The sequence below is a fragment of the Pholis gunnellus genome, assembly GCF_910591455.1.
Source record: "Pholis gunnellus genome assembly, chromosome: 15".
In the NCBI taxonomy this organism is placed as follows: Eukaryota; Metazoa; Chordata; class Actinopteri; order Perciformes; family Pholidae; genus Pholis; species Pholis gunnellus.
The window spans coordinates 7,774,816-7,802,672 of NC_136542.1; the positions used below are offsets into that span (position 1 = coordinate 7,774,816).

The 27,857-nt window shown below is 42.3% G+C and overlaps 1 protein-coding gene across 1 annotated transcript; it reads left to right on the forward strand.

Annotated features, from left to right (window-relative positions):
- On the forward strand, nt 1-27,715 carry myo10l1 (myosin X, like 1; the record flags this gene model as incomplete). The annotated part of the gene is made up of 43 exons (XM_079174674.1): nt 1-15; nt 451-549; nt 10,196-10,354; nt 11,635-11,822; nt 12,813-12,947; nt 13,374-13,498; nt 13,651-13,664; nt 13,786-13,870; nt 14,121-14,227; nt 14,952-15,081; nt 15,166-15,284; nt 15,377-15,523; nt 15,626-15,726; nt 16,295-16,361; nt 16,608-16,700; nt 16,801-16,869; nt 16,973-17,055; nt 17,371-17,473; nt 17,873-17,953; nt 18,052-18,176; nt 18,289-18,415; nt 18,535-18,641; nt 18,748-19,045; nt 19,169-20,002; nt 20,187-20,310; nt 20,433-20,574; nt 21,400-21,504; nt 21,607-21,702; nt 21,805-21,898; nt 22,263-22,318; nt 22,622-22,764; nt 23,119-23,313; nt 23,445-23,602; nt 23,696-23,816; nt 24,229-24,377; nt 24,605-24,753; nt 24,838-25,045; nt 25,173-25,309; nt 25,424-25,547; nt 26,055-26,405; nt 26,684-26,860; nt 26,974-27,165; nt 27,611-27,715. 43 exons carry the CDS (start codon nt 1-3, stop codon nt 27,713-27,715), a joined length of 6,237 nt encoding a protein of 2,078 aa, XP_079030800.1.
- Between the last annotated feature and the right edge of the window lie 142 nt (nt 27,716-27,857).

Sequence of the window (27,857 nt, forward strand, 5' to 3'; positions counted from 1 at the left end):
ATGTCAGGGTCAAGGGTCAGGTTATGCTTGAACAGAACTAGTTTGTACCGTGTGTTGTAGGACCATGTTGGAAATCAAAAGGGTTTATAGTTGTTCCTATTGGCTAGGAGGAGACTTGTGCACATGTTCAGACAGTCTCTTCTCTAAGGTAACAAAGTGTGGCACTAATAGTTGTTTAAAGAATAAAAAGAGAGCTCGAGAGACAAGTTCAAGCCTAGCTTCATGGCGTGAAGCAGGTATGAATGTCGGATTATTGCTGAGCACCACTTTTAATCTACTGACAGTCAACTGTAAACAACAGACTGTAGTAGCTTAATTCTAACTCTGACTCCACCACATTGGCTAAGACCTCCACTCTAGTCAGCAGGGGGTTCAGCACTTTGCGTAACCAAATACACTTTTTTTGCACTGTTTGCTTTAATTCAGTCTTTGTGTGTGTCTGTGATCCAGGGGGCCCGTGTTTGGGTCAAAGAGAAGGAGCAGCTGGTTCCCGCCACGGTCAACTCCTGTGGAGATGGAACGCTTGTCGTCACAACCGACTATGGAGAGGTAAGAAACCTCACCTCCTATATGAGTCTCATGTTTTACCCGCAAGACATCTTAAAGCCTGTTTGTCATCTGTGATGAGAAAATATCCCGTTTCCACAAAGTCAAAGAAATAAAAAGTGTATGTTTAGTCATATTTGAGTTTTACAATCCTAGCGAACCACCGAGCGCCTCTCCTGCATGGCTGCTGACAGCGCTGGAAGCCGAAGACGGTAGAGGAGGTTGTACCAGCGCCTGTTTCAAAAGTAGTTTAGCCAGCTTAGCTAACATTTGGCGCTGGAGCTGACAGCGCTGGAGCAACAAACAGGAACAAGTTGCACTCTGTATTCATAACCCCTCTGTTGTCAACTTTTGTTGAAACAAGACTCCATTTGTGAAAGTTTGTAACCCTCTGTGCTGGTGCGGTTGCAGCTTATTTCAAACCGCGGGTGTTGCTGTTCATGGTTGGAGCCTTAGAGAGGCTACCATGTTTTCACGAGTACACAGGTTTTTCTCACTAAAACTGTGATGATTTGGAAATTTTTTTTAATTATTTATGTGAAGGGGACTGTTTTTTTAGTAAACGGAAGCAAATTGCAAACACTCTACAGACTGAAAACACATTCAATGATCTTAAACACTGTCAGCATTAGATTACTTCTGAATGAAAGCTGCTGTAGTCGCTTGTTATATGTCATCTTGACTGTGCATTAGTTTTCAGATAAAGGTCATAGTGGAGGTGAAGCAGCTGTGCAGGTTCATCCGCTCCTGCGTGGATCGATAGAAACTCCTGGACATGATGCTCCACTTTCCTGCCCCAGTTCCTTCCTTCCTCCTCTTCTTCCTCCTCATATATATGCAAAATTCATCTCTGACACACATTCAGCCTCAGGAGGAGCGCTAGAATAGATGGAGAGCATTATGGGAGCACAAATGCACATTTCAGGATGTCAGACGTGCAGGAGAGCTTGTAGTTGGTCTGAATGGCAAAGCCAGGTCGTCTGCTCCAGCCCCGGCCCTTTAACACCAACCCTCCGGCCCAAATAATGTAATTGAATGTTTAAATCTCATTATGAGTGTGTGTGTGTGTACGTGCGTGTGCTCAACTAATCTGTATCAGAGCAACATGCACACGTTGGATTTAATGTTTTTTTGATGGCTGATGTGTTTGGCACACACACAATAACATGCGCTCCAGTTGGCAGCGTTTAGACGGAGCTAATAATAGACTTGGTTCTTTGGCCCGAATTCAAGAGTCTCAATCCTTCCTTTTTACCCCCAAAGAACATCCACATCTCGGCTCTCGTTCACAGATGCACAATGGAACGAGGACAAAAAATGGCCAAATGCTGCTCTAAAAGCATCGTCTTTTGATGTAGCCGCTGCGCCGTTCTTGATCGGGGCCACAGTGGGATGAGACAGGCCTTTCCCAAAATAGGATTGGTTATAGGAGCAGGCATTCTCTTTGCTCTGGATTATGAATGTCCTTACCCTCCCCAACCCCCATCCAGTCCTCCCTGCCTCGCTCTGCCCTCCCTCTTTGCTAGCGGTTGGTGTTTGACTGTTAGCTCTGCAGGAGGTGGTGAATATTTGATAGAGAATCAGCAGGATGGGTACTTTAGCCTGTTAAAACAGGATCTGACCCATGCAAACAGACCCAGGCTCCCCATCACTCCCTGTTGCTCTGCCCCTGGTTCCCATGATCATATATACAGTTTTAATTCCAAATATCCAAAGAGCCTCCTGAACCCTCACGGCATTTTAATAGAGGCTGCAATGGTGGCTGGTAGAAAAAAAGAAACATGCAACATTTAACAGCATTTGGCTATTTTTTTGGAGATTGTTTTATTTTTACTTTCCTTTTTCATGTTCTGCTCCCAGCTGCCATGTCACTCTGGTTCTGTAATCGACAGGCCCTGACCCAGTTCACCACATTAACAATTCTGGGTTACAAATGCTGTGGCTGCAAAACGGCAAGCCTTCATGTCAAATCAGCACAACTCACAACACCAGGGGTGTATGTGCAAGCCTTTACATCATTCATAGTCATTTCTTACTATGAGTGAGTTTTCATGAAACAGATAATATCCTGCAAACCCATTTCATTTAAATTGACTGTGTGTAATGTTTTTGTCTTCTTTCTTCTACTATCAGTCATTTTTGACTACATGCTAACGGATCTTTTGACAGTGATCTTATTGATTGCAATCCCCCAGCTTTTAGCCCCTCTACTCTAGAATAGAAAAAGATGTGACCATCTTTTCTCTTCATTGCAAAGTGTCAAGTAAAAAATAGTTGTATATACTTGACTTGCAAGTCAAGTGAGTGCTTAGTACTCTATATATAGATACATATACACATATATTTATATATATATATACAAGCCAATATATTGGCTGATTTATAGATCCCTGACACAACAAAAGGTGGAAGATCTGCTCTAAAGGGAGGCCTCCAGGAGGTATCCTTAACAGATGCTTTAACCACTTCACCTTTCTTCTTTCAATGTGACGGAGCTGCATTTCTACTCTGAACTGCTTTCAATCTCTATCCTTTCAATCGTCAACTCATTTAATTTGCCTGTATTTGCGTCATTCTTTAAGTCACTACCTTGATAAAAAACAAGGGGTAAAACCAATCTCATTGGATCTGTAAAAACCTTGGATCATACACAAACATCTCATCCACGGACCAAGGTTCTACCTTTCCCTTTTAAGTCTGTGCAGCTTACTGCGTAGAGAATATGATTAGATTACATTAGATAAGAGACAACTTGAATGAAACTGGAGTAAAACTGGGTCAGCAAAGAAGTGGATGCAGATAAATATAGAGCACATACATGGTATTAAGATATAATGAATGAACATTCTGATGATAACAGAGCTGCAAATGGCTTGTGCTTGTATATGAAAGTAGAGCTGAAAAAAATAGTTGATTCATTTGTTGATTGACAGGAAATGAATTGGCAACAGTTTTTTATTAATCGATTACTTTTAAAACATATACTGGTTCCACTTTGTCATTTGTGAAGATTTGCTGCTTTACCTTGTGTCATATAACAGTTAACTGAATATCTTTTGAGTTGTAGACTGTTGGTCGGACGAAACATGCAACTTGGACCTTAGGCTCCAGGATATTATAATGGATATTTATTTAAAAAAAATATATATTTCCAAACTTGTATTTATAACCAGATATGTCAAGGAAATGCTGTGCCTGACAAAGATCTTTAGCAGAGAGAGAAAGAGAGTTAGCATCAGGCTCTAATTGTGATGTCCCAATGTATGTCTCTATAGGACACATTTAAACCCACACAGCAATGAACGGGACATGGGAAAATATGTAGATACAGACAGAAGTCAACGCAAGAGTAACACACACCTGCATCCAGACACTTAAACAGTACACACACACCAACATGCATGTACACACACATTACGTTATGATTCATGCACGGTGTGTGTTATGTGACCTGGATTTCAGTAACTAGCGTGAAAGCTGCAGCGAAAGCTCACGCGAGCGCAGAACATGCTGCAGGGATGCGTTACTCCTCGTGCACACACAAAATGACTTTGGACTTGAACACACACACACACACACAGAACAACCGACACACTGTCAAATGCACCTAATAAAAAGTGCAAAAATTACTAGTTTTGTCTGATTTGGCACATACACAAGTTGCTGTTGCTGTGTGATCTCGTGACCCAGATTCCTCATCACAGTTTCATATTTCTACCCCTCTAAGGACCTCGTAGTTACTCACTCGCTTCGTAACAGATAATGACATTAACTCTGGCACACACAAACACTGAATCTCTCTCGTCTCTTGCCTTCTGTCGGTCTCTCATCGTCCTTGTCTCTCTGCAGTGTCCCTTATCTGTGGAAAATGAAGCAGGGATCCCCCTTGGGGTGGGATGAGTGTGGGTTTGCTAAATATTAAAGGATGATGACATATGGAAGGTGTCACACACCCCAGTGCTGAATGGGTGCTGTGGGGAAAAGAAGGCTTTAACAGGGTTTAAGCTTGTTTTTAACCTCCTCTTCCCAATCCAATGTACCAGATCAGTGGTAAAAGAAACAACAAGGGGAATAATGTTACCATGCACGGCAGCTGGATTCTCACGATATCGCACAATCACGCGAGAATCAAGAGATCTCACAAAAATCCACCTTGTCAGGCTTTAAGTAATGTGTTTGTGTCCGAGCCACAGTGGCTCAGACCAATTGGTATCCTGGAGCTACTGGCAGCTACGGGTGTTGTTTAGGTGTGTGTGACGACATGTTCAACACAACAGCAGCTCCTAAAGAGTTAGCGTAGATGCTACATTGGTTATATCAGAACTGGAGAGTATTTCTTCATTGAAAGAAGAGCAAAGAACAAATGAAACCGATGTTTTCTTTGCGTCTTCCGACTGACTTTGGCTCCCGACTGGCGTTCTGAGCGGTTGACGTCAGCCCTGATATCCAATCATCTGCCAAGTGTGTTTTGAAAGTGCTTGTCCTTTACCAAAGACAATCCAATGACATCTTCTCAGATGGTCCTTTATAATAAACCATCTGACATGTCACTTTAGGTAGGATGCACTTTTAGAGGCACAACACAAGTTTGGAGTTAATGTTACACTTTGCCTCCACACGACTCTCAACATGGCAATGGTTGAATGAAATGTTGAATTTGGCACATTTAACTTAAGAAATGTGCTTTGTTTGACAGTTTCCATTATTTGCTATTGCGAAGGGTCCAATGGAGTAATCAGTTTCAGCTCAATAACCTGGCTTCTGTAGCAAGTCCAAACGAGCTCACTATACCACTTTGGTTTAAAGATGAAGTGAATTGCCCAGCGTTTCTGTCCGCAGCTGCTGCTTTTGCTTCTTTGATCTGAGGGGTTGGATCATGCAAAATACTTCCTCCGTTTTCCCCAATCCTAATCTGACCAATGGAGGTCTACCAGATCTGTTCCAAGGTCAGTGAGGAGAGCTGCAGCTGCTTACAGTGGGCTACTGTGTGATACTGTATCTTGCAGAGAATATAGGTCTGCAGAGTATATAGGTCACTGTGCCCACAGCTCTCTCACTCTCTCTCTCTCTCTCTCTCTCTCTCTATCTTTATCTCTCTGGTCCCTTCTCCTCTCTTTGGCTGCTGCTAATATGTGAAGTCAGATGAAGAGGCTTGTGTCCCCTGGCTCCCCTCCTGAATCATGCAAAGTAGTTTCAGACATCAGAGGGCTTTACAGGAAGGCCTCTCTATGCACTGTGTACGAAAGTATATTCACACGAGCAAAGCAGGTTAAGAATGCAGTCATTTTCCTGCAAGAGAGAAGCGACAAATGTTGAGAGGGAAATTAGGGCTATCAAGATATCCGATTTTCAAAAAATGATTATCGTGGCCAAAGATTAACTGATAACGATATTATTGCGAAAATGAGAAAATAAATAATTCAAAATAATTCTATCAGTATGTTTGCCCTATTCACCATTCTAGAGCGTTAGCATGCTTACATTTACTAATGACGTATTATTATAATGTCTTTAGTCACGCAAATGTAGCCGATTTGAAAATTTGACCAGAAGATGGCGATAGATGAAAAGTTAAGGGATCTCAAAATCGATTACACTTCATCAGGATGAAAACATGAATGTCTGTTCAATATTTGTTGAGACATTTCACTGTAAACCACAAATGTTAATTTCTTGGTGGTGCCAGAGGAAATCATCAAAGTCAGGAGGATTCGTTCTCTGGGGACTATGAATCTTTCCAAAATGTCATGCCAGTTCATCCAATTGTTTATTTCAGTATGGACCAATGACATACATCCCAAGACCACCTTTACGATGACCATGAACATTGTTTATTTTAAGTTAATCCTATACATGCTGTCTCCTGCTGTAACTACTCGCTAATGTACCAAATGTGTATTAATCCAGAGCTAAAAATTGTCCCAGACAAATGCCGTTTTCGGGGACAATTTTTCACTGAAGACAAATCAGAATTGGTTAACCATGCTCTACTTCTGCATTACTCTCATTCTCTCTCTCTCTCTCTCTCTCTCTCTCTCTCGCTCTCGCTCTCCCTTTCAGTCTGTCAGTCTCACTCTCTTAATGTTTTTCTCTCACTAATTCCATGTCTTTCCTCTGTTCCTCTCTCCAATAATGAATTATTGACTATGAGGTATCCCATTTTAGACTCTCTGTGTAGTCAAACTTATTGTGTGCATGTGTGTCTTCACATACAGTGTAGTTTGTCTGTGTATGTGTGTTAATGTGCACCAAGAAGCACAGAACGTGTGTTAAAACCCACCAGAGGGAAGACGAAGATGGAGACGTTAGAAAAACCCTTTTTCCTTCTTCTTCCACTTCAGCTGCGTTTCATTTCAGTCACTGACATACTTTCTCACTTCATAGCATCCCTCCTCTCTCTGAATCATCTGCATCTGGGTTGTCCCAAATGATTTTCGTGCAGCACGTCTGCTTTATCTGCCGTTAAAGGCCTTTGTATTTGAAAGCAGCTTTGGCTAGAAGCAATTCTAAAACCCAGAACTGCTGCCAAGACATTTATTTGCTTTAATCTTATGATTTAATGTCCAGGTTTTCTTTTTTTTTACAAAGAGCTCACCACTGGAGGTAGATCCTTCTTTAGAAGCACTAAACAGATTTTACACATCAAATTGAGTTTACTCGTCATGAGGAGTTCCACTCAGCCTGTGAAAACAGTTGTTTAATGTCTTTTGTGACTCTGGAAGGAGCTTTCTTAACTCAGAGAAAATAACCTTGATGATGATTATCCTTTGGCACCGAGCGTTATGATTTTTTCATTCAATGGAAAGCGGAGGTGAATTTTGACAACCAAGACCCAGGCCTCCATTTGAGATGTCCTGTCCTTCCTCCATTCAACACATGCCTGACTTTCTGATTGACATGGCTCTCCATAAGCCTTACAATTACCGGCAGGGGTCTACACACACGCATCCATGTGCATTAGATAGGCAGATCAGAGAGAAAAACTGATACAAGCTGAAGGAGCCCATCAGAAATAAGGATGGAGGTTTAAGGAACTGGCATTGAAAAGTTGAAGCGGAGAGCTGGAGGAAGAAAAAGGAAGTCGTGGGAGGTTGAAATGTGGAAGCTGCAGCGTGGGGCAGGCAGAAGAGAGAGGGGTAAATTAATGAAGGGTGGGATGATGTGAGCGTGGACGAGATTGAGAGAACAGAGAGAGAAATGACAAAGAAGGGGAAGGGATGAAAGAGGAGTGATGTACAAAGGGAAAGCAGGATGAGAGAGACAAGGAAGAGAGCATGCTCTCTGCATGCTCTCTTCCTCCGAGAGAGGTAGAGAGAGATTTAATAACGTGAGAAAATAATGAGAAAAGCCTTATAAGTAACTAATAGACTTAGATATAATTTGAGTCTTTTTGTTCTCACAGACACAGAAATGAACCCTGGTCTGGATGTAATACAGTCAGTATGAAAGCGTCTCTACGTGTGTACAGCTGACAGAAACCATGACTAACAGGCATGTAAATTCATCTCATCACTCAGACAAGCGTTTCTCTCGTGCGCATCACACACATTGAAAAGTCCAAACACACGTTTACACACATACACAGATGTAAAAGTGAAATCAACTCAGCCCTAAAAGGTTGAGAGTAGCAGAAAAAGATATGAATTAAACCTGGGTTAACAGAAACATGATTGACTAATCATCAAATTTTAAGCAAACTTAGTTAACAATACATTTAAATTGTAAACTTTGCATGAAATTGAATTATTACAAAGAATAGCTTAAATGAAACCTAAATCAAGAAAAAGATGCAGCCTAGTTTTAGCACATTTGCTGCAAGTACTGGCCACTGATATTGACCCCCCGCCTGAAACACTCATGAATATAAGTAATTGTTCTTCGGTAGCAACATGTCAGTGCCTTTGTTGAGTACCACGCTTTTAAAAAGGTGAAGACACAAGTGGACGGGGTTATAGTGAAGATAGACAGCTACATGAGTTATGGTCTCTGTAATGGAGGACGAGGGGTAATTGGGACATTTCATCACAGCTGAGTGATTGGGGAAAGGTTAGTGACTTTATGGGTTGGACTTGGGTTGGATCAATAAGAGAGAGAAGATTAGGAGTGCAAAAAAGTGTTGGACGCAAACAACATTTTATGTGCAAACGATGCTGCGGCCCCGAGAGAGCTGTCTGCACGCAACAGCTCTGTACCGTGGAAGACACAGTTACTGGAGTGAAATAGATTTATTTAAGAACAAGATGTCTGAACGCCTACAGCGCGCCCTTCTGCCACCCTCAACCGACTCCCAACACATCTGTTACAGCAACACACATAACACACACACACACACACACACACACACACACACACACACACACACACACACACACACACACACAACAGGGTGGAGGCTGGCTGTGAGACTGAGCTGACATTAACAAGCCAGTTCTGTAAAGGCTGTGGTTTCTATTCTTAGATAAGTTGATTTTGCTGAAATGAATGAATGACCTTTATGCTGAAATAGAATGACTTTGATTATCTGTGTTCATGTGTGTGTGTGTGTGTGTGTGTGTGCCTGACATGAATACACACTGAGCTGCAATTCACCTGTCATGCCCTGCCAGATCAGATCTGTTACTCTCTCTCTCTTCTACTTCTTCTTCTACTTCTTCTTCTTCTTCTTCCCCTCCCAAAGACGGGTTCCCCACCCGTCTTGTCCCCTGCTCTCCAGTTGCCATGGCGATGGATGACATAAAGATTGGGGTCTGGTTTAAGAAGAAGAGCCACGACGCTCTGTATTCTCATCATGTGCATTTTCGTCATGTTGCATCACAATCGGCTAAAAATGGAATCATCTTTTTGATCTTTGTTCCTCCTCACTCTGATCAAGATACATTTATTATCGGCATCATAAGCAGCATGACCGCTGCAACTCAAGTATTTCATTGACCTCAGAAGAGGTATTGTGACATTTTGTTTTGTTTTGTTCAAATGACCTTGACCACACACAATGCTAAGTAACAGCAGCATGATACTAAAGGCAATGCAGTCAATCTTAATACAGCACGTCACTCCGTTTCAGCGTGTGAGATTAAAGGGAAAACCCACTTTAATACCATAGACTGTATTTAAGAAGTGGAGTTACTCGTCATGGCATCACCCGTTGCTTTGTGGTCTTTGGCTTTGAAGGTTCAAGTTTGGCATTTTGGCCCTCGCCATCTTGGATTTTGTCCGTGATCAACTTGGTTTTTGCAACCAGTGAACGTCAGTGACCATATTTGGAGTGACGTAGGGACGCCTGATACAGCTCCGGTAGCGGCAGCGACCTGTCAATCACAGGGTAGCCACGCCCTAAAGCATACCCTCCTTTATCGGCTATTTGAATTCAAACAGGACCATCATTTACTAAATGGACATCATGCTGTATTGAAGAAGACTAGAAACTAGCGATTGAGACCATGAACTCATGTTCACAATGTTTAGTGAGGTAATAAATCAAGTGAGACTCGTAGACTTCTTTTAAAGACAATTTAAACAATGTAAAAAGATATGACGACTGCTGCACGGTCAAATGCTAGTGTGCCTTGACTATTTTGGGAAATTGGGGTCTCTTGTGGAGACATTTAGAGGTGATAAGTGACCGTCTGTACATCTTGTTGTCTTCCAGGTGTTGTACCTGCAGCAGGCGGAGCTCACCAGGGAGCGGGTGTACGCTATGCACCAATCCAGCATCAATGGGGTGGAAGACATGTCAGCACTGGCTGAGCTGCACGAGGCCGCCATCATGCACAACCTGTACCAGCGCTACCAGAAGGATAACATCTATGTAAGTGCATTCTGATAGACGCATGTGTTTGTAAGTATGAGTGAGAGGGTGTATGTATGTGGCCAAGTGTGTGTACTGTGTACAGGAAGTTTGTGTCTTGGTGTAATCTTTACATGCATGAGGCTTTTAGTAAGGAAACACAAATCATCTTATCAGACACATCTACTCTGAGTGAAATAGGAAAAGAGGGAAGCTCATTCAGTGAGAGTTAAAAGAGCAAACAAACTAAACTACACGCCTTTAAAGTTGTAATTCTTATTTTAATCCTGGTTGAATTGGCGACACCCGTGATGACAAATAATGACGCTTTCAATGCAACGCACTAAAAGTAACAAACACATGCATGATTCTTGTTGGTTTTGTACATTAACACTGTAAATCTAGTACAGTGTAGTATAAATGCTCTGTTGTCTTTCTCGGATCCAGCAACCGACTCAATAATTACAACGGAAATGAATTGCTGTGATAATTTGCTTATGTTTATGTCTGTAATGAATAGAAGCATTAGCTCATGCCCATAAAACTCCATTACCCACCTTGCCTTGGGGAGTTTATCTCACCCATGACCATTGATGACATGAAAACACGATCATTTATGACACTGAGATAAATTTAAATGACTACATTTTGATCACGTTCATGGTGAGTTGAAAGTCAGACATCTGGAAGGCCTGAAAACCGGAAAGATTACCAGACAACAGACCAATAACATCCTCCCCTAGTGTGTCCTAATCTAGATGATGAAATATTGTCCATGCATGGATTTCCCTTAAGCTGATCATAAGAATTTACCCTGTGTGGGTAGGTCAGCTTTCTGTGTCACTGTGTGCTCATGCATTTATGTGTATATGTGTCCTTCAGCACAGTTTTATATGAGTGTAGTACACAAAATGCTCAGACAGGGTAACATGACACGATGGAAGACATGCTGACTTCACGTTTTTTTTAGTTTCTAGTGCAGAGAGATAAAAAGCAAGGTGACTGTTACAGCACAAACAGCTCAACATGGGAATCCAGCCTCCCTCCTCTTATCATATCACTGATTTGACCTGAGCTTTCTAATAAAAATCTGGTGATTTGTCACTCGCACTATCAGATCGCCACCCTGCTGTGTTCCCTTATCCTCCAATCCAGATTAATATCAACACATATTTGTACTGTGGGTGTTCTGAGAGTGTGATGTTTGCGTATGTCTTCGTGCTTTTACTGTAGAAAAGAAACAAATAAACAAAAATGACGCAGAGACGGAACGTAAATTGTTGCTTCTTTACTCTTTTCAGACTAATATCGGCAGCATCCTGGCAGCCGTCAACCCCTACAAGCAGATCTCAGGTCTGTACGACCCAGAGAGGGTGGACTTGTACTCCAAGCACCATATAGGGGAGCTCCCTCCACATATTTTTGCCGTGGCCAATGAATGCTACCGCTGCATCTGGAAACGCCACGACAGTCAATGTGTCCTCATCAGGTACATTTCCAAGCATGGAATGTATTTTGTTTTGTCTGGTTTACCTCTAATTACCTCTTTGTCCATCTGTCAGTCTATCTCCCAAGCCATCAGTCCATTCATTTATTAAATCCTGTGTCACAGGGGACTGCAGCCTGTCCAAACATGCATTAGGGCAGAGGGCAGTTCCGCTTTTAGAAAATCCAACAATTCCTACTGTCCTACTTACCCAGAGTTGCACATACATTTTATTGTATGTCTTTGGATGTCTGTCTTATTTGCTTGAGCATAAATAGCTTAGCATAAAGCTACATTTTACACTTCAGATTTTGTATGTTTTAAACAAACAAGATAATAATGTGTTGATTAGTGAGCTTTAGGAGAGCTGGTAGGTGGATTTATTTCACCCTTGTGTACTTGGAGCAGAGACAGGTAGAATGAAAATGAAGGTAAAGACTAAAGGAAGTAGACTTGCATTTCCAAGTTTCAGACATTGATTTCAGTGGATGTTTGGGGAGAGAGGCTGAGCTGAGCCAATCTTAAATAACAAGTCTTGTACATTTAGATCAGATGCAGAAAGGCTAGAGGATGCAATAGAGATTGAATCTGCCTTGGTGGTGAAAATCAGTAACTGGCATCGCTCTACTGATCCTAATAACAAAACAATACCACTGGGTAAAGTTGGTTAATGACTCCTGGCCTGCTTGGCTAATCTGGTAGTAGGGTCACACATCTCATCATGCTTTCAATTACACTCGACTTTGTCCATCTTGATATCGTGATTGAGAAAGACTCGGAGTTAATACAGTATTACTGAAGCTATCAAACCTTTATATCAATTAAACAACCAGAGCAGTTGAGATATGGGAACGTCAGAGAAGGTCACAGTGTATTTAATTAAATTGTGTTTGTGTTTGTGTTTGTGTTTGTGTGTGTGTGTGTGTGTGTGTGTGTGTGTGTGTGTGTGTGTGTGTGTGTGTGTGTGTGTGTGTGTGTGTGTGTGTACTCTAGTGGTGAATCGGGGGCAGGAAAAACGGAGAGCACCAAACTGTTGCTTCAGTTCCTGTCGGTGATGAGCCAGAACTCGTCCGGGACTGCTCCATCGGAGAAAAGTACACGAGTGGAGCAGGCCATTGTACAGAGCAGGTACAGATGTGCAAAATGAAGAAGAAACACTTTCCTGTTCCTTTACAATTACTGCCAGAGCTGTTTCAAAGTATTTTGGGTCAAGTCCCCATCAAGTCTCAAGTAATTCAAAAGACGTCCAGGTCAAGTTTCAAGTTTTGTAAAAGAAAATATCAAGGTCTTACAGACCATGTCACAAGTTTTACAAAAGTCTTTGTATTGGGCACTAATGGCAGTGATTGACTATGTTAATATGAAGCCGAGCGTGCTTCCTCAGTCAGGTTTCTATAGATAAGTGAAAGTGAGTAGAATAATGTTGCTTTTGGAGAAACATGTAATGAATGGCCTCTGCAGCACATGGTGGGTGAACTATATTCTATACGGCATGCGCGGTTAAATGCACACTAAACAAAAGGCACTAACTGCAGGTTTTTACTCTCTGTGCAGTCCGATCATGGAAGCATTTGGTAATGCGAAGACTGTTTACAACAACAACTCCAGTCGCTTTGGGAAATTCATCCAACTTCACTTCTCTGAGGGCGGCAACATCCAGGGAGGCTGCGTCATTGACTGTATCCTCATATTTATGTTCGAAATATGTATATTTGTATCAAATATACCAGCATTTCTGTTCTATTATTGGTTGAATAACAAGATGTGCTAAAGGAGTATGTTTGCGAAGAACTCAGTGATATTGTTGCTTCCTTGACTCTTTACCTTTCAGATTTACTGGAAAAGGTAACCACGTCTGCAGCCGGCTCATATCAAGTTCAAATTCATTGGGAGTGATTTGTCCGTGTTGCATTGTGAATCATAATGAAATGTTAATGGTGGCTTTGCTGCATTGATTTTGCTGTAGAACCGAGTGGTGCGACAAAATCCTGGAGAACGAAACTACCACATCTTCTACGCTCTGCTGGCAGGAGCTAACAAAGACCATAAAAGTAAGGAAAAGAATACGGATGTTCAAATATCAACAGTGCCTTCAGATGTGAAACAGTATTCACGATACAAACTGTCGATACAAAAAGATCTTTAGCAGCAGATCCTGTTTTAATCAGTTAAAGCATGTTTGTTTAAGTTCACAGCAACTTCTCCAGACTACATCTATATCGTGTAAGTGCAGTTAAGTATCTCAATGTGCATCTCTCCCAATATCACCCTGCTGACATTTTATTGTATTTTCTCCATCAGGCCTCTACTTCCTGGAGGACCCTCCCGAATCTTTCCACTACCTCAGCCAATCAGGATGTCTGAAGGACAAGAGCCTGAATGACAAAGAACTGTATAACAGTGTTATGGTCAGTGGGACAGAGTCCCTTTCTTTGTCAAGTAGATTTAAGTTTTACAAACATTTGACAAAAGCTGCTCTGGAGGCAGAAACTAAACTATCCATATAACTATAAGTTATCTTTGTAATCCGAGCGGACGTTCTAGGTTTACACTAGCCACACTAGACAATAGCTGTCTAAGCACGTTAGTTAACCAGTTAGATGATGACCTTCCAACATGACAACATTTTTACGCATGCCAGGTTATTCTTCCTTTGATTAAACTGTCAGCAGGTCATGAAACAGAAACCGGTTAAATTAAATACACTAAGGCATACTAAAGGACAAAAAATGTAATCATGATCTGAAGATATATAGATACCTCGTTCCAAACACTAAGGGGATGTTTGCAGCCTGCAAATAGCATAAAATACAACTGATAAACATGATGTCCTTAGAATGTCCGAAGTCTGAACCCCGCCTTAGACATTAAAGTGTCTTCTTTGGTGTTTTATCTTGTAACAGGAAGTCCGTGCATTGCCTCTTAATGTCAAAATTATTTATGTCTTGAGTGTCGCAATGTCTGTACAGCTGAAATTAAAACCACCATTCATCAAACCTCTCTAAGTCAGTGCATTTATACAGAATCAGCGACCATACTATATTCATTTTTTATCTTCGCAGTCACTGAGATAAAAAGTGTTAAAAGCACCTCTTCTGTTGGTAGCACCTAATCTCTTTTTCCTGCGTGTAGGAGGCGCTGAAGGTGCTGGAGTTCTCAGAGGAGGAGATCAGAGACATGTTTAAGCTGCTGTCAGGAGTCTTACAGCTGGGAAACGTCGAGTTCATGACTGCAGGAGGAGCCCAGATCACCACCAAGCAAGGTCAGTGCACGGCTTGAGTTAGGAAAAGGAAAACTTGGAAAGATGTGTCGGCAGTAGTGACACGTGTCTTTGTCCATCTTTCAGTGGTCACTAATGCCAGTGAGCTGCTGGGCCTGGATGCCTTCCAGCTGTCTGAAGTCCTGACTCAGCGCTCCATAATCCTCAGAGGAGAGGAGATCTGCTCGCCACTCACTATAGAGCAGGTCAGCGTACACAGATATGCAAACAGTTATTCTCCCCCTCTCGATTGATCTCTGGCTCTTCCCGACACACTCGTGCTCTTTCATCCCTACAGGCCGTGGATTCCCGGGATTCTGTAGCCATGGCATTATATTCCCAGTGTTTCTCCTGGATCATCCTCAAGATCAATCAGAAGATCAAAGGGAAGGAAAACTTTAAATCCATCGGCATCCTTGACATCTTTGGCTTCGAGAACTTTGAGGTCAGAACTTTGAATTATTAAGCGGGAAGCTGTTCTCTAAGTATCTCTCATTCTCATCCACACATGCAGATGTTTGTATGAGATATGTGTCTTTGCTTCCAGGTGAATCGGTTTGAGCAGTTTAACATCAACTATGCCAACGAGAAACTGCAGGAGTACTTCAACAAGCATATCTTCTCCCTGGAGCAGCTAGAGTACAACAGGTGAACTTCTACATGCAGTATATCTATCTACAAACCTGCGTAAACAATTACTTACATATTACCAGTTAGTTGGTTTGTCAGGGATTTAATTAGTTATTAACTTCAATATAACAATATGAAAAATAAAAAAATAAACTTTAAGGGATCAAATACAAACATTAGGTCTGAACATCAATCTAGATACAATACAAATATAAATGTATGTCACCACATGAACAGAATTATGTTTTAAAACTATAACCATTGTCCAAATATGCAAATCATTACGTCTGCTCCTATGAATAGTAAATTAAGGACAATCTCAAGGTTGTAGTAATAATGACAACAACAACAATCACAACAGAAATACTAATAATTATAATAATAATAATGATAACTTTATCTGTTTCTAAACACAGTTACAAATGACATTACAAGAAGAGTTTAAATGTAAAAAACAGAATTAGTTAGCTGGTACATTCATAACCATGCAATCTTTTTTTCCTTTTATATTTTTCCTTTATTCAATGAAATACTGTACACCAGTTTTCTATGTGTACACTAGCTGTTTTGGGTTAACTCTCCACAGGGAAGGCGTCCAGTGGGACGCAATAGACTGGATGGACAATGCAGAGTGTCTCGACCTTATAGAGAAGGTAGGAAATGGATACGTCATAACTCGCAACGTGAAGAGAGCCGTAATAATGCCATCAAATGTTTCAAAGTCATTGTAGCACCAACTTAACAGCGTTCTCTCAATCAGAGTTTGGTGGAAGTCGGTTAGAATAAAGGCTGTGCTTGACGCCTCAGACTTTGTAAACTGATCTAATCATATTGGACTAATGTCTGAGAAAGTGGTGCTGATGCATTAACCGGATGTTTTTTTACCGTCTCTCTCTTAGAAACTGGGTCTGTTGGCACTTGTGAATGAAGAAAGTCGATTTCCCAAAGGAACAGACTTCACTCTGCTGGAGAAGTTGCACAGCAGACACTCTGTGGGTCTTTAGTTTTTAAAGAAGGTATTGTTGAGCCGCTGCTGGTATTAAACGTCACACTATATTTTATTTTGTTGCGCTGTTTTCCTGTTTTCTGCAGACAAACCCTTACTACGTCAAGCCCAGACTCGCTGATCATCAGTTTGGAATTAAACATTATGCCGGGGAGGTGAGTGATGTACAACTGATCCACTTCATAATATCGACATACTGTATTTGTAATTGTAGTGAAGTCTGTTGAGAGCTACGATGAACTTGTCTGTCTTTGGCAGGTCCTGTATGACGTGAAAGGGATCCTGGAGAAGAACAGAGACACCTTCAGAGACGACATCCTAAACATGCTCAAGGACAGCAGGCAGGGCATTCAGATACATTCAACGAATAGTTTGTTGGAACTGTTAAAAGTCCTGAGATTGTTTTAAGTAATAAGTTCATGTCATTCAAAGAAAAATATTTGAGTTTTTTTAGCTGATATGAATCTTTGATGCAAATTTGTTCTATTATAATGACGATTAAAACACTTTCATTATTGGATGAAAACCTTTAATTCAAAATGTCAACATTTTCACCCTGCAAGCAATAATATTTTGATTTGATTTTTTGATCATCATTAGTATTTCCACTGATGTGACGTCTGTGTGTAATCCATCATGTTTCGGTTGCCTCTCAGACTGGACTTCATCTACGACTTGTTTGAGAAGGTCGGCAGCAGGAACAATGAGGAAAAGATGGGAACGGCCAGACGCAAACCCACCGTGAGCTCCCAGTTCAGGGTGAGTGATGCAAGCAGTTTGAGACGATACGATCGACTCATAACAAAGTAACTAAAGAATAGTGATAGATAAAAATGAAGTACTTCGACTTTAAAGTGTCAAAACTTGTGAAATTCACTTTATAGTGATATAAAACAGAGAAATCAGCAAATCCGTGCAACTGGAAACAGTGAATTTTTGCATTTCTCTTTGATATATAACAAATCATTATTTGTCAGTCCCTCAACTAATAGTTTAATTAGTTCAGTTTTAGCCCTACTGAGACATAAGAACTTGTTACATGTAATGATCATTGAAGGAGTTACTATGGTCATTTTGTTCACTGCCATGGGAAAGAAATTCACTTTTTTAATATTTTCACACACACATTTTAATATATTACCATCCCTGTCTTCTCAGGACTCCCTCCATGCTCTCATGGGCTCTCTGAGTGTATCCAACCCTTTCTTCATTCGCTGCATTAAGCCCAACATGGAAAAGGTCAGTCTCAGTCTCGGTTCTCAAATTCACATTAATGCTGATACTTCACCTAATGAATTTCCAAATTAAACAATCTGTGTTGTTTTTTTATCTTGTAGAATCCAAGTGTGTTTAACCCAGAAGTTGTCCTGAACCAGCTGAGGTATTCTGGGATGTTGGAGACTGTAAAGATCCGTCGGGCCGGGTTCCCCGTCCGCAGAACTTTCAAAGATTTCGTCTCTCGGTAAGCATCTCTAAATCTACCTTTATCTCATCTTTTATCTCAGTTGTGTGTGTGTTTGGTTAACCTGGCTGAGATCTCTCTCAATGTGTCCTCTTAATTTTCTGCCTGCCAGGTATAAAATCATTCTGAAAGAGAAATCATCATCATCAGCAGCAGCAGGAGATGATAAGAAGAGAAACACAGACCTTCTCCTCAAATATGACAAGACCAAGAAAGACTGGCAGTTAGGCAAGACCAAGGTAAGATTTAGTGGTTTTTGGCAACACCTTTTCAGACATCAGAAAGCTATTATGACAGAAGTTTTGAACCACCACCACTTGCAACAATACATGGTTAATCTTTCACCATTGTTCTGCAGGTGTTTATGAAAGAGTCTCTTGAGCAGCGTTTAGAGAAAGACAGAGATGACGTCCGACGCAAAGCTGCCATGATAATTCGAGCCCACCTACTCACTTTCTCTGCCAAGTAAGACCCTCCTAATAGGAACTCAAATTGTCGGCATTCCTGTACAATGTTGCGTGCAAGTTCTTATTCACCGTGTCATATACGTTTTACCCTTTTCTGTCCACAGGAAGCACTTCAAGTGTGTCCGCGCCAGTGTCGTCACCCTTCAGAAGCACTTCAGGAAGCACATCCAACGCCGACGGTTCGTGAAGCAACGCAAGGCCACGCTGGTGCTGCAGAAACACCGGCGAGGTCAGGTGGCGCGTACGCGAGTTCGAAAACTCAGAGAGGAGAAGCAGAAGAGGGAGGAAGAAGAGAAGAAGAAAGACGAGGAGGAGAAGAAGGCGGCGGGCGAAGGGGAGCAGGAGGAAGCGAATGAAGGAGCAGAGAAGGCTAAATCGTCAGAGGACAGTGCTTCTTCTTCAGTGCGTTTTCTCCCTTAACTCTAAAACACTTGATTTTGCACCTTATCCTTTTCCCGTTGATTTACTAATTGAAGCAAATTTTGGCGCTTCATCTGCCCTTTTCTCTTCTCTCCTCCCATCTAGGATGACACCCGGCAGATGGACGACATCCTGCAGTTGGAGCGAGAGATCGACCGCTTGCAGAAGAAGAGAGAGGACGAGGTGTCCCAGCTGTGTGAGTCCTCCAAACAGGAGCTTCAACTCCGCCGAGATGCCGAGCTCAAACGGATGACGAAGGAGGCGTCTCGCAAGGCCACGGAGCTCATCGACCTCTCGACCTTCGGAGGCGTGGACACTTCGCTGGGAGCGGCCGCAGCCAAGCCTGCTGCGGAGGCTAAAGCTCCAAAAGCTGCAAGTGCCACGAGGGGTGCGTCTAAAGAGGAGGAGGTGGACGAGGGCTTTCACGCTGAGGAGGAGTGCATCCCTCTCCCTGACTTCCCTCCTCCTGCTGAGACGGACGCTCCTATCGATCAGGACATATTTGCTCACCTCCCGCCTCCTCCGCCTGCTTTTGCAGAGGGCACAGTGCCCCCTGCACCACCTCCTCTGCCCACGGACGGTGCGCCTGTTGCTGGAATTCCTCCTCTCCCTCCACCTGGAGATGGCTCCCCTGTCCCTCCTCCTCCACCACCTCCCCCAGGACAGGGGGAGAAGAAAAATGGAGCCAAGGCAGACCCGGAGAGGAAGGTGAGCATGGTGGAAAGCCTGGGGGACGGGGAGGAGCCCATCTACAGCATGCCGGCCGACACCGAGTCAGATTACGACCAGGAGGAGGAGGAGGGGTCCGTCACCGCCGGGGACGACAGCTCCGTATCGGGGAGCAACCGCGGGAGCGCCACCGTCACAGACGAAGAGCACCCGAGGAAGTCAACCTGCACCAACGCCAGCATCGAGTCCTACAGAGGCAGCTCCGACTCTGTGAGGACACACACTCACACGCATCCTCACACGCGTGCACGCAGATATGTATGAGCAGCTATGCAGTGAACAAATGAAAAAAAATGTACTCAGTATATAGAAAATCTTATAATGCAATGCACTTTTTCTTGTTCACTTGTAGTTATTTAAAATAAACAAGTGATGTCATCGTATGATGTTGCAGTACGCAGACAGTGACGATGAACATGACGGCATGATGGACACCGATGAAGAAGTGACTAATGGCAGAGTGACCCTACTTAATGGAAACGGACCACCGTACTTCCATGGCTACCTCTACATGAAGGGTGGGCATCTGTGTTTTTTAACTTTTAACTCAAAAGATCTCATTCTCAAGTGAAAACCATCTCCACCTTTTGAGTTTTAAAATGCATTTTCATGACGGTAATTTTATTCTCTGCTCCTCCAGCTGGTCTGATGATCCCGTGGAGGAGGCGTTGGTGTGTGCTGAAGGATGAAACCTTCATGTGGTTCCGGTCCAAACAAGAGTCCCTCAAGTCCGGCTGGCTCTACAAGAAGGGAGGAGGCCTCTCCACTCTCTCACGGAGGTTGTTGTAGTTGTTACTGAGTGCAGCCTGCATGCTTTTTAAAATCACAATCTCTGTTGGAAGTGCTGTCCAGTGCAATTTTGATGTGAATGACCATCGGTCGTGTGTCCTGTTGAGGTGTTGGGATCACATGTTTATCTAACGCAATGCTTTGAGTCCTCTGCAGTGCTGGAAGACTTCAATGTCCCTGTCAAGCTGATGTACTTTGACTTTACTGAGATTTTACTTTTCAAGTCCTGGTTCTACTTAGTCTACTTCAAAAAAGTCAAAAGAAAAAAAGAGAGAATTTTTCAGAAGAAAGGATGTTGTTTCATGCTTGGTTTGGTTTCATTCTATCATAAACAACCTACTCTAAAAAATATTCATAGAACCAGAAAATGAAGAATATCTAGACAAAATACACATATTTAATCCAATTTATGGACATGCAGAAAAAATAAAAGATAAACAAAATAAACTCTGAATGGCACATAACACAACACAAGGTTGTTTGCATACAATTTAAACAAGACTCAGGATAAAAAAACACTAAAACTCTATATAACTTAGTCTTTTCCAGGTCCTGGAATTTATCTTTATGAATGCATATTTTATTTTCAACATTAAGTAATGTGATTACTTTAACTATACAATCCTAAAGTGCATCAAAATAAAGCTTTACATAGATTTTGTGTATAGTTACTTCCACCCTTCTATATATGCAAGAATCTGTATTCTAGATATGAAGTCCAATACGTGCATGTATCAGTTATAGAGTCACATAAACCTATGTAATGTCCAGAATGGATTGTCTTGGCCTTTGTTTTCATTGTGTCTGTTCTACCTCAGAAACTGGAAGATGCGCTGGTTTGTACTGAGGGACAACAAGCTGATGTACTACGAGAACGACAGCGAGGAGAAGCTGAAGGGAACCATCGACATCCGAGCTGCCAAGTAAGATTACCAGGAAGCTCCAGTGCCAAACACACCCACACACACACACACACACAACCCCTAATTGCATGTTTGAGATGTGCCCTTTTTGTGTTTTTACAGGGAGATAGTGAATAATCATGAAAAGGAGAACGCTCTGAACCTTGTGACAGATGAGAGGACCTATCAGGTGTTTGCTGAGTCACCAGAGGACGCAAGGTGTGTTGGAGACTTGAGTGATTTTGTAGATAACGGCTACTTCGGCTGCTGAGTAGATTCATGTATTGAAACTTGTGATGACTCCTCTTTCTTTCTGTGCAGTGGGTGGTTTAATGTGCTCAGTAAAGTGCGCGTGTGCACTCCAGAGCAGCTGATGGAGATGTCCCATGAACAGGCCAACCCAAAGAACGCTGTGGTCAGTCTCGAAAAACAACATGCCAGTAACCTGTTATGTGTTTAAGTTGTTCCTCTGTCACAATGTCGCCTCATTGTAACCCTTGTATCTCACCAGGGCTTTGTTTTGCTTAAGGGTCTGAGTGTAGACCTAATATAGGACCTAAAGTTGGACTTCCAAAATACGAGAAATAAAATCCCAACCATGCCAAATGTATAGTATTAAAAAAACACAAAGGTTAAAGAAAAAGGGTCTCTCTAAAGTTAAGAGCTCTTTGTGTTGAGTTACATCACTTTATAATTTCTAACATGTGACTGTAGAAGCAATTGTGCACCAATAATTCACATTTAAAATTGTTTTTTCGTCTTGTTCTTTCGTTCTTCAGGGAACTCTTGACGTGGGGCTGATAGACTCTGTTTGTGCTTCAGACAACCCTGATCGGTAAGTTGGATCAACAATTAAAAAAAAGGAAATGCTGATTCACTTTGCATGTCGAGGTCCATTTCATTATTTTTTCATGTTTTCCAAATTTATTGAATTTGACATCAGAAGATAAGCTTAAATTTTTAGAGAAAAAAAGCTCTTTCTAACAATTGTTCTGATCCTTGGTTGATCTCAAAGCATATATGTAAAAAACTGGAAAACCCAATATGCAATCACAATCACTTAAATACAACCCTTAAGTGTCCTGACGTATATTAAGGTGTTTCTTTTTATTTAAAAACTATCATTTGACCTTTGCAGGCCCAACTCTTTTGTCATCATTACGGCCAACCGAGTGATCCACTGCAACAGTGACACACCGGAGGAGATGCATCACTGGATCAGTCTGCTGCAGAAACCCAAAGGAGACGCCAGGATAGACGGCCAGGAGTTCCTCGTCAGAGGTGAAAACTCATTTCATCACTTTTTAAAAATAAAATGTGGACTTATTATAAGCCATGTAACATAGTGTCAGGCATAGATGTTTTAAATTGTTTGTTGGGGCCGTAGAAGAGACAGGAACTCTCTTTACAATATAGCACATTTACCATTTAAATAAAGTCAGCACAATATGGATTATTTAGGACCACATGTTGGGACAGATTTTGGTTTAGAATATCTCAATATGAGATTTCGTCACAATATAAATAGCCTTGGGGATCAATGCTGACGTTGAATAATTGCATAATTCTGCTGATCCTGTACAGATTCTTTACATCTTTCCCTCCTCTCTCTCTTCCTGACTCGTCACCTTTCAGGCTGGCTTCAAAAGGAGATGAAGACGAATGCTAAGAGCACCTCCCTGAAGCTGAAGAAGCGCTGGTTTGTTTTGACCCACAACTCCCTGGATTACTACAAGAGCTCAGAGCGAAACTCCTCCAAGATGGGAACTCTGGTCCTCAACTCGCTCTGCTCCGTCATTCAGCCCGATGAGCGGGTGCACAAGGAGACAGGTGGGGAAAGAGAAGGGAAGGGAAAAGACAGAAAGGGCAGGTTTAATCCGGGATTAGACGTAGGAGGTTTGAGACTACCTGCTAAGAGATAATTCCGGTTTTACATTGCTGACTGAGTCCTCATTTCACAGGTTACTGGAACATCATTGTGTACGGGAGGAAGCACTCCTACCGCCTCTACACCAAGATGCTGAATGAGGCCATGAGGTGGACAGCTGCCGTACAGGGAGTCATAGATAGCAAGACCCCCATAGAAACCCCGACTCTGCAGCTCATCAGAGACATCAAGGTAGAACACACATACCTATTAAGCAAGCATTTTTAAAACTCACCAACACACACTGACTCCTAAGTTGAATTTGACCTCTTCTTGTCCTCTCAGGAGAACAGTGTGAACCCAGACATCGTGGAGCAGATGTACAGGAGGAATCCCATCCTCAGATACACTCAGCATCCTCTGCACTCCCCTCTGCTGCCGCTCCCTTACGGAGAGGTCCCCAGCCGTAAGTCAAACTCAGCAGCCTAAAATCCCCCCAAGAGGAGCAATTTTTCTTCTTTTTGTTTATTTATTGTCTTCTTCTTTTCACATTCGGTGTGCACTAAAAGCTCCCATACATGATACTGCCCTCTGCAGGTCAAAACCAAACATTTCAATTTAAATGTATGCGCAAATGAATAGATATCTTTTGCTCATGCCAGCACAAAGATAAAGAACAATTTGCACACTTACATTCATTATTTGCTGAATATCAGTTCTAGTATATGTCCTATACATTTTTTTTTAATTACTCTAAACCGCTAAATCATCACATTAATCATATGATGTCCTTTTTATTGCTGTCATATCGATGAGCTACAGCTACATTTTCTTCTTCTCTGTCTTTGTTCACCTTTTTTATCTTTGTCTGTGTGCAGTTCAAAGGCAGCAGGGCTATGCCAGTCTGCAGGATGAGGCTGTGCGAGTTTTCAACTCACTGCAGGAGATGGAGACGCTGGCAGACACGGTGCCCATCATTCAGGGCATCCTGCAGACCTGCCAGGACCTGCGCCCTCTCAGGGATGAGGTACTCTTTTTACTGTCTTCTCTAATCTCAACAGCAAAAAGCTTCTGTTAATAAAGTGTACAGATTTAATATTGAATGGACAAACACAGTGGTGTGTAGTGTAATCTTTATAGAAACTTAACCTTAATATAATATATATAATAATATAATAAGTATGTTTCGTCAGAATCTTACATGTTTGTTTGCCATCAAATTGAATCTCAAAACACTCCATTTCTGTGTTTCAGGTATATTGTCAGGTGATCAAGCAGACCAATCATGTGCCTCAGCCCAACAGCCCAGCCAATCGGGCACACTGGCATCTGCTCACCTGCATGAGCTGCACCTTCCTGCCCAGTCGAGTCATCCTCAGATACCTCCGCTTTCACCTGAAGAGGTGTGCGTCTGCTTTATGGAACGTGCTTTTGTTTTGGATAAATCCATCATAGAGCAAATGTGTAATAAATATGATCCCACTCAGGGTACGAGAGCGTTATCCCGGCACGGAGATCGAGCGTTACACCAGCTTCGTCGGGGAATCCCTGAAGAAGACCAAGACTCGTGAGTTTGTTCCCTCTCAGGAGGAGATCGCCGCCCTGCTGGTGAGACAGGAGATGAGCACCACCGTCTATTGCCACGGAGGAGGCTCCTGCAAGATCTCCATCAACTCACACACCACAGCTGGAGAGGTACACGTAGAAATACACTCTCACAAACTGACACATCCTCCTCTCCCTGATTTTAAGACGCAGTACAAGAGCTGGTGCTTGAATTGCAGTGTGCTGTTACAAACTGGTCAGTGTTTTCATGTTGCAGGTTGTGGAGAAGCTGATCAGAGGTTTGGCCATGGAGGAGAGCAAGAACCTGTTTTCTCTGTTTGAACACAACGCCTGCACAGACCGAGCTTTGGAGAGCAGAGTGATTGTGGCCGATGTTCTGGCCAAGTTTGAGAGGTATGCATGTCGCTGTCAGGTGTCATATAGTCTTTATATTTAGAGTGCTTTCCAACGGGCTGGTGGATTGTTTTCATCAATATGGTTACTTGACCTGTGTCCGTATTTTTCCAGGTTGGCAGGCAGCGAAGAAGAGGAGGAGGAAGGAGAATGGAAACTCTACTTCAAGCTCTACTGCTTCTTGGACGTAGAGAGCATGCCAAAGGAAGGAGTGGAGTTTGCTTTCATGTTTGAGCAGGTGAGCTTTGTCTTGAAAAGAAGGAACCAGTTATTAATTGCTCATTACTCTTCTTCCAATTTAAATGAGGTCAAGTATTTCTCTCTGAACATTAATAGCACTAGTGATTACTTGAGTTAATTTCATAAATCTATATCGGGTTGTATCAAAGTAGAACATGTCTGGATTGACACAAAGTGAATTAGGGCTTTATCAAGAAAACTGATGTGAGTTGGATAGAGTAATATTATTATTCTTTCTGTAAATTCAATTTAAAATAATTTATTTATATTAATTATATCAAAGCAAATGTATTGGCCTTGGAATTTTAAAAGGGAATAATTATCCAAAAAGCACAAAAGTTCAGTTACCTCTGTACACCATATGTGATCAATTAAATGATGTTTCACATCTGTATTGGGGAAAGTAACGTTATTTATACAGTGTATTACTTATGCTACCCCAACACTGCTGCAAAAGGAACAAAATGAAAGTCTTGTCATGTCATTTACTTGTTTTGTCTCTCAGGCTCACGAGTCTTTGATAAGTGGTCACTTCCCGGCCTCGGAGGAGACTTTGCAGCACCTGGCCGCTTTCCGTCTCCAGTATCTCCACTGCGACGGGGCAGGGAGGGCCGGGTGGAGCCTGGGAAACGTTTATCCAATCGGACGTCTGCGCAATCGCATCATCCACTCCACCAAGCCGGGCGTCGGGGCAGCAGGTGGGTCCGGAGGAGCTGGAGGAGGAGCAGGAGATGGGAAAGGAACGGCAGGATTACAGGGAGTTGTCGGGGGAGGGGCAGAGAAACGAAGGACCCCGAGCTTCCTGGACGGCACCCTGAGGAGAAGCTTCAAGACCGGGTCCCTGAAGAAGCAGAAGGTCAGTGGTGGAAGTAAAGCCTTAGCCCGTAAATGAACACTCAGCAGAGCTTACTGAATTGGACATGCATAATTTTACACCATCCACAGGGACATATTTGTGTGACGTGACGTGATGGATTTATGCATTCTGCTGAATTCCCATAAGCTCAGTCAAATCAGTCTGGTTTGCTAAATGACGGCTGGACCTCCCAAGAAACTGCGTTCTGACTGACTGACCGCCTGATTGATAGTTTGATAGTTTGTTCTTCATAGATTGGCTGACCCATGTCGTTGCAGGTGGAGGAGGAGCAGATGTTGGAGATGTGGGTGAAGGAGGAGACGTCGGCCACACGGACGAGTGTTCTGGAGAAGTGGACCCGGCTGCAGGGAACGCCTCAGCATCAGGCCATGCTGAAATACATGAGCATTATCAAGGAGTGGCCTGGATATGGATCTACTCTGTTTGATGTGGAGGTGAGAAAACAATAGAGGAAATGATGGATCACAGAGATTTGTGAAAAAAAAACAAAATACCTGACAAGTAACCTCTTCTTTTTTGGTCTCCTATGTTCCCTCTGCCTTTGTAGTGTAAAGAAGGTGGTTTCCCTCATGACCTGTGGCTGAGTGTGAGCGCTGACAACGTGTCAGTGTACAAACGAGGTGAACCGAAGCCACTGGAGACCTTCCAGTACGAACACATCACCTTCTTTGGGACGTCACAGCCGTGTACCTACAAAGTCATCGTGGACGAGAGGGAGATGTTCTTTGAGACGCCACTGGTGAGTCATTATTCATTATTTACCTTTTATTTCTTTATTTATTTCTTCATCCTTACAACTACAGATTATTTCCATCACTGAATAATTGTTTGGTCTATAAACTGTTGGATAACTTAATTTATCTTTTGACCTGATGGGGATCCGACTCTGAACGTAAATAAAATCATTAAGTTGGTGGTTCATCACACTCTTGTTATTTAGTAGTTTAGTCGTATCTTATGTTGTCTTATGATTTTACCTGTTATTTTATATTTTTCATATTTGCCTGATTAATCCACTTCTTTAACGCCCTTAATGTCTCGGCTTCTGCTGCTTTGATTTTCTTTTTTTAAATATTCTAGTGAATCCCCTAACTTTATAGAAATGCAATGCCAATGTACTGTATTAACTCTTTTAATTTTGCCATCAAATGATCACTTAATCACATTCTTCTCTCTCTCTTTAGGTCGGGGAGATCACCAAAATCATGAGAGCCTACATTAACATGGTGGTGAAGAAACGTTGCAGCATCATGTCAGTGACCAGCATAACCAGTTCCTGGGCCAGGTGATTGCCACAAATCAGTCAGAGCCCTCGGTTCATCCAGTGGCATCAGATGCCTCGAGCCACATGCATCGGTTGGTTGTTTTTTTTTTAAATGGAGGCAGTCGCACCAGCCAGCTATTCCTCAAACAAGAGTGGTTGGATGATCG